We start from the raw sequence: 8343 nt of genomic DNA on the forward strand, positions 1-8343 counted from the left end.
GTCGCTTTGCTTTTTGTACACACCTCCTTCCTCTATGATGCATGTACTGAAGTAAAGACGCTTCTTCATTAAGATTGAATTCATTAAAGATAATTTTCATTAAAGACGCTCCTTGGAGCGTCTTCATTAAAGACGCTCCTTGGGTCGGCTCAGCAGCGTGGTGTTACAGTTAAGTTTGAACTCTGGGTTTTGTATTATCAAGTTGAGATCAAATCCACTGCAACACCACAGTACTGAGTTTTCCCCCTCTACGATATGTTAAACGCTATCCATTTTATATTTGCCAACTTTGAATGCCATCTGTCTTGTACCTGATTGTTGTTAATTTAGACAGCAATAGACATCCCTGTTTGTTTTTTTCCACTGACTAACGTTTGTGTAAAATATTCCGGCCGATCAAATTAGATTTTGAAATATAAGACGCGTAAGCATTGTCCCTTGCCACTGCGGACCAATTGCCACCATGGAAATCCTTTTTTAAGAAGAAATTTTTCAACTACCATAAAAATATATAAACATCTGGGAGAGAACCTTATAGTCTTGACAAATAATAAAAAAATTGTTTTTGAAAAGAGGCGAATCAATTTTTACTGTTATTTGAGCAACATCTCTCTCTCTCTGATCTCCAAAACTAATGCTAAAACATATTGAAGGAGTAATAATGGGGGAGGGGAGAGGAAATCAATAGTAAATTTAGCAAAAGCCATTTAAGCCATGGGGTATTTTGAGATTAGGCCAAAAATGCGGCACAAGAAAATAATAGGGGGGAAACAAAATTACGAATTTCTATATATAAAAAAATCAAATTATTCTAAAACAATTTTCAAAGTCAGTATTTTGAGAAAAATAAAAAATTAAAATCCGCAAAGGGCTATAAAAATTGAAATATCGGAGAAAAACACATATAAATAAAGCGAACGAGAGAGGAAAAGGTAATTTATCACTTCTATGTCGCCTCTAATATCTGATCTGTCTAACGGCAAATCACAAATTTAATTACACCTGGCACCACGAATTTAGGAATGAAAAAAATAAACTATTATCGATTTGTTTGTGTAAAAACAGTTCGAATTGGTACCAATGTCCCCTTTACAGACACGAACAGAAGGTATGGTGGGCAGGAGATGAAAAGCTCTTCGACCCGTCCTGAGACCGTAAATAGGTTTTTATTAATATTTCCTTTTAATTTCCCTGCAGTTTACCTATTTTGCCTCTTTTCAAAACTGTGCCCAACCATTCGAATTGTCAACACCCCACTCTTCATAACAAAATATACCAATATGTCTGTACTCATGTTTATCCTTTTCAAACTAATTTCTAATACAGGTGTTCCTAATTTCATATGAATATTCTTCTCATATCCCAGTGCCTACACGTAAAATTGGAATATTATAAAAAAAATGTTTTGTTTTAGCGCCAAGTCGATTTCCCGGACCACCATTGGGACCTCACATTGGCAATCCACGTGCACACTTATTACACTCACCTCTAAGGGGTCCAGCTTACCGTGCAAGTCAAAAATCTGGTGGACTTCAGTATCATCCAAATCAAGCAACAATGTTGACAATGAGTGGCAAATATTTACCGGCACAATGTGGAGTTCAACCTCTGAAAAGTGGAATTCAGAAGCGGATTATTGGTATTACATATTTTTAACCACAGATCTTTAAATTAATTTCATTTTTTATTCTTTGATTTGGATTGTATTTGCTGTATTTCTTTTGGAAGAAAATTCATTTATAATCTTTTTGGCTATAATTTCCCGTTCACAAGTATGGGCTACTTAGCTAGACATAGATCTCAGACCACTATCACTTTTGAATAATCAAGTCTGCTTATAATAATAATAACCATTTAATTACCCACCATCAACAAAATGATTATATTGGAAGAAAAATAAACAAAAAGAAAATGACAAAAATAAAAAGAAAGAAAAAACAACTTTTATATTGGTTTCTAAGAAATTAGAGGCAAAACACTTAAATGAATGCAAGTGTAAAATGGTGTCTCATTAGTCTAACTATGAGCACTGAATGTCCCGAATGCTTGACTATCGTTTAAATCGCTATAGAAAACCACATTTTTCGAATCAGTAATTAAGGTTCAAAAATGTGCTGTGAAAATTAAACATATTTGTAGTAGTACACTGTTTTTTCTGTCTCTTCTGTTCAGCGTTTGGGATGTATCGACAGGGTAGAATATATCGGAGTGGTAAACTGAGTGAAAAATTTAGACCAGAGATTTTTGCAGTAGTATCCATGATATGGGTCTACAGACACGTAAGCACGTTTTAAGGCTGTGGTTGTTTGCTGAAAATTGGAGTGCCTGGTTTTAATGATCGCTTCTGTAATTATGGTACCAAAATTTCAAGATCAGACACGGCAGAGATTGAATGATTCTCAATAGTTACAGAGTCACTTTCCGGAACATTAAAGGTCAAACACTCCCACTTGTCAATATTGATAGAAGTCCGATAGAAAGAAAGTCACTTTGGAGTTGATTCAGGTTGTCTTCTAAGTCAGTTTTTGATGTACTGAGCAGAAGGAAGTCATCCGTATAAACCAGGCATTATAGATCAGTACTTTGAAGTAGAAGGGAGAGCAAGGTGCGATTCAGGATCTTGGAGACTACATGTTTGAAATGAGGAGAATAAGAACGCTCCCTTGCCTCATACCTCTTTCAAGTTTTGCGGGATCTGAGGCTCTACTTACCCATTTGGCAGAAATTGTTGAATTCTCGTACCAAAATTTCATAATTTTCCCTATATTTTCACTTTCAGAATTTTTCCTCCTTGCCGTATGCAAAGATTTAGTTTGGATGATAGAGATTTTGAATCTGCACGACATTTCTATATTTTGGTTTTGGAAGATTCAGTGAATGTTATTACCATTGTCAAATTAAAAATGTAATTGAGACTGTAATTGAGATTCTAATAAGAAAAATTCTTTCAAATAATTAGAGATTATACTATAGTTTCAATTTATTTGAAACTGAAACAATTTATTTGAATTAGAGACTATAGTTTCAATTTATTCTGTAGTGAAATTCAATTTAGTTTTCATAAATATTATTATTCAGTCGGTTTTTTGAAGTGGTTTTAAATTTTCTTTTTAATATAAAAAGAATAAAAAGAAGGGTAGCATATAAAACAAGACCACAAATACTGTAATATAGGTCAGACCGAAATCTAGACATAATTCATAGACTCTATGAAGTATTCATTTAGAAAATACTACTTTTATGGCTTTCAATTGGCCCATTGCATGCTTCAAATATTATTTCTTTAATTTACTAGATGCATCCTTTCAACCTTTACTACATGTGTAATCCGATTTACTATACGTACAATTTTTTCAATTTTTGAAGTTATCAAACATCAAAATTATCCCTGACAATGAAAACCCTAGCTATACCTCCGCAATTAGTATGGATATGCAATGTGCAATGTCCATTCGCCTGTATATATTTTATTTTTTAAGTCAATCCCCCATCATACAAAGGAAAAAAATCTTAAATTTTGGATAAAAAATTTAAAGCCTTAAATGATTGTTGGAATGTTTTTATGTTGCAATGTTGGGAAATATTGTAATGTTGGAAGGGTTGGAATGCTTAAGGTTGATCTTTCACTATACTTATTACAAAACTGAACATTTTTGTTGGAAATATTTTTGTAGCATTATTGAAACTTGTTTTATTGAAACTTTTTTTTGATTGGATTAAGGTCATTGAATGGAGTGGGAGCTAAAAAAAAACAATGTTTCGAATAAAAAAAATTTTTTGAAGCCACCGCTAATTTATGTGCCCTAGGGTTTAATTGCATTTTACCAATCTAGCACCGATGCTGAATAAATTTTCTGTCAGTCTTTGAAAAATGGCATAAGATATGAAAAAGTTCTTTCTGTTGGACGTTTATGCATTGGTCATAATTTTTGAGTCATATTTAGCTCAAAAGAATTAGAAGGAATCAATCAAGACTATGGCTGTGGTTTCACAATAGACGTCGAGTGACATTAAAAAAAGCAGAATTCGTACCCTATACCATCATACTCAGCACATTCTATTGGTTTTCTTAAATACTTCTTACCTTACTAAGAGGCTTGGATTTTCACATATTGCCAGATTCCTATCGTTGAAACAGTTAGAAAATGGAACTTGTGATACCAACTGGAGGTTTTGAGAGTTTTGAGGGTGCAAGGATAGGTTTGAAAATTAATGTTAAGAAGACTAAAGAGGATATGTTGGTAAAGAGGTGAAGAAGGTAAGGAAGTAAAAGCAAGAAGGTAAAAAGGTAAGTGCTGCTGGACAATGAGAAGATCGATCACGTAGATAGCTTCATTTACCTGGATGTTATTATCAATAAAAATGATGGATAGAGTGACAATGTAAAAAGTGGAGTAGCCAAGGACTGGGTTGTTTTGTTACAATTGAAAAAAGTTTGAAGAGTAGGAAAATAGGTGCAAACCAGGATTAGAATATTGGAAGTTATGGTAATAACAGTGGTCAAGTATGGCTCTGAAAATTGGGTGCTTTTTGAAATTATACGTTGACTTTCGTAAGAAGATTTGCAGAATTTGTTTTAGAGGAATTTTTTGCGCTTGACTTAAAAGTTTGACTGATTATAGGTCAAACAATAAACTCGGCGAAAAATCTACCCCACTTTCAAGGGCTGTGATGAAAGGAAGCTAGTAAAATCTCACAGATGCACGAACGACCAAGCAATATAGAAAATTAGAAAAACTTCCACGAATACATGAGGGAAAAAACCATATAAGTGTGATGTGTGTTAGAAATGCTTTTTTTTTTTGCCAAACAGTTTAAATCTGCACCAATGAGTGCATACTGGTAAAAAATCGTCTAAATGTGATGTGTGTAGCAATCTAGCAATTTGAATCAGCACCAAAAAGGGCATGCTGGTGAGAAACTGTTTTAGTTTTATGTATTTAACAAATGCTAAATGCTAGGAAACATTTACGGATGAAACATGACAGATTGCCAATGATTGTTCTTTTTGGCCGTCCACCCGGGTTTTGCCTAGATCTTTCTAAAGCAGATCATTCCAAGTGTGGTGTGAAGAGGACATAAGGAAATAGTTGTCAGAAATTGGACTTAATGGGAGAGAAAAGAGTGAAGGCTTAAATAGACTAGGTGGGGGGGGGGGGAAGAGTCTCTGCAGCTGTTTCAGCCCCAGGTGACTTAGCGCTTCTGTGAGTTTTTACTAACATTAGCATTTTGTTGTTCAACTCCCGTTTGAGCAACAGGTTGTCAATAACAGTAAAAGTAAAAATAATTCAAGAGAGTTTATTTCAGTTTATAATTGTATTAGGTGTAAGATAATACCTTTTGAATAGATGCAGCTGGTTTGGGAGAAACCAAACCAGCTGCATCCATTCAATTCCAACTATTCATCTATTCAGTTTCAACTTAAAGACTAGCTGACCTAATTTCAATAACTATTTACGAGAAACACTTATGATTGAGGAAAGTTTTTTTAATTATATTTCACTTGATTTAATCTAAAAAAAAATTGTTCTAATAATTCTAGAAAAGTATATTTTATTCCTTATTTTATATCTTAACTAACAACATAAAGATTATAAGTTAGACGTTCAATGGTCTTAGAGACATGTTGTCATCTTCCAATACTTTCAAAAAATGTCTATGTTATTCTATCTTTGTAGTAATTTAAGTTCCTTAAATTCGTTTTCCTAATAAACTTTTCCTATTAAAATGAGCCAAAATATCAGCATTAAATGAACAAATTGTCTCTAGACAGTTTACAAATATGTGTTTTTAAATTTTTGGCCACTATAGACCGTAACTCACATTCTTTACTATGCTATCAAGGCCAGGTAACAAGATTCAACTTGAATTATATTCTATTTGGATACCAGTATAGTATATGGTACCTACTCCAGATACTAAGACTGCTTATATTTGCAGTTGACGTCTCTTCGCCAACTAGATCATAAGCTGTTAGGATTGAACATCTCGGAGGCGATTATCGGAGATACTGTATATAGGTGCTAGTCAAGAATACATAAAGAAAAAAAAATAGCGAACGTTGGAAAGGATAAAAAATAAATTGGAAATATATTGTCAGATATTTTCCCTCAGGAAAATAAGTACTCGTTGCACACCTTATTCTTAGTCTAGTAATTAAATATACAGCACAAAACCTTACAGATTTGAATGTTAGGCCTAGCATCAGCTTGTTAAGTACGAAAAAGGCTCTCAAACTGAGTTTCAACATACCATTAAATAGTTTTCACGTTTGTTAAATTTTACCGACAAAAATGTAAGGCAATAAACAAACATACGACATTTTCTAAAACGTTCACTATAACTTTGGATTTTTCTTTTAATTTATAATAATTGTTCCGTTTTATAATTAAATTGATGATTGAAATGCAAAGACACCTGAAATAAGAGTAAAAAATTCAGTTAAAAGGACTTTAGCTTTAAAATTTTGAATAGTTTTTTATACGCAACCTTTGGATATGTGCCATCAGATTTTTTTAATACTCTAATAATATCCCGTGTACTTTACATAGCCGCGTCCTTATTTCACGAACTTGATATTACAGATGAGCTGTGCTGCTATTTAAGTTTCGCGTATCTACTAAAAATTCAGGCTAATTTTAGGAGGTTCAGAAGCTGTATTCGGTGAATATCCATGGCAAGCCCACATTAGAATTGCTGGATTCCAGTGTGGCGGTGTTTTAGTGAATCGTCAGTACATAGCCACTGCTGCTCACTGTGTGCATCGGTAAGAATCACATTTTCAGATATCTTATCACAAAGAGTGTATCCTGGATTTTTGTTCGGAGGAATATATTTTCTGGGGGGAGGAGAGGAAGGGGATAAATAATCTTTACAGAACGCATCAAAAATTTGATTCAATGCACTTCTACTACTTTTTTTACGGGTTGGAGAAATTTTGGAGGGAGGGGGTTCAAGCTCAGTAAAGTCGAACCCCCTGGGTACAGCCTTGGTTGCCATATTTATCAGAAACCTTAGTAGTAACCAAGGATGGAAATCCTGAAAAACAATGGTTTCATGGTCGGTAGAGACAAACAGAATAATAATTGTGCAATTTTTTGGCTCGTATAAAACAAGGCGTTGTTAGAATCCTTTCGCTTGTACTGAGCCGAAATGATCATTAAATTGTTGTTGTGATCGTATTCATGTGCCAAAAATGCGTCGCTTCTCCAGATTTTTTTTTCTTTGGTTTTTTAATGCTGGGCCAGTTCGGCTTTAGATATTTTCTTAGCTATAGTAATAAAACCTAATCTATCTTGGTAGCCCACTAGACTCAATCTTCCCTTTCACCTTCCAAGGAAATCCGATTTTCTTCAGTAAATATACGTGGGTTAATATTTGACGGCAGAAGTCGGCATCTGTTTCTGATTGTTGTGTTTTTGTTTTGATTGTGTTAGATTAATTAGCGTCTTGTGTATTTTTGTTTGTTTTTCTTTTTGTGCTCCATCTGTTTTTCCATTTATGGGTATTAAATACATTCATTCATATATGCACACACATAGATCCACAAATATATATATATGTATATATATATATATATATATATATATATATATATATATATATATATATATATATATATATATATATATATATATATATATATATATATATATATATATATATATATATATATATATATATATATATCTATATAATATATATGTTATATATATTTTATATATATATATATATATAGATATATATATATATATATATATATATATATATATATATATATATATATATATATATATATATATATATATATATATATATATATATATATATATATAATATATATATATATATATATATATATATATATAGAATATATATATATATATAATATATATATATATATATATATATATATATATATATATATATATATATATATATATATATATATATATATATATATATATATATATATATATATATATATATATATATATATATATATATATATATTATATATATATATATATTCTATATATATATATATATATATATATATATATATATATATATATATATATATATATATATATATATATTATATATATATATATATATATATAATATATATATATATATATATATATATATATATATATATATATATAGAATATATATATATATATATATATATATATATATATATATATATATATATATATATATATATATATATATATATATATATATATATATATATATATATATATATATATATATATATATATATTCTATATATATATATATATATATATATATATATATATATATATATATATATAT

At 30.7% G+C, this 8343-nt stretch overlaps 1 protein-coding gene across 1 annotated transcript in view; it reads left to right on the forward strand.

Moving 5' to 3' along the window:
- LOC136042551 (uncharacterized) overlaps positions 1–6785 on the forward strand; it is a 71191-nt gene extending 64406 nt beyond the window's left edge. The window contains exons 5-6 of the mRNA XM_065727519.1: positions 1415–1639; positions 6643–6785. Of these exons, the coding sequence (XP_065583591.1) occupies positions 1415–1639; positions 6643–6770 (353 nt within the window). The 3' untranslated portion in view covers positions 6771–6785. The remainder of the gene's footprint in view (positions 1–1414; positions 1640–6642) is intronic.
- Positions 6786–8343: the final 1558 nt, after the last annotated feature.

This window comes from Artemia franciscana, unplaced genomic scaffold (genome assembly GCF_032884065.1).
Source record: "Artemia franciscana unplaced genomic scaffold, ASM3288406v1 Scaffold_1463, whole genome shotgun sequence".
In the NCBI taxonomy this organism is placed as follows: domain Eukaryota; kingdom Metazoa; phylum Arthropoda; class Branchiopoda; order Anostraca; family Artemiidae; genus Artemia; species Artemia franciscana.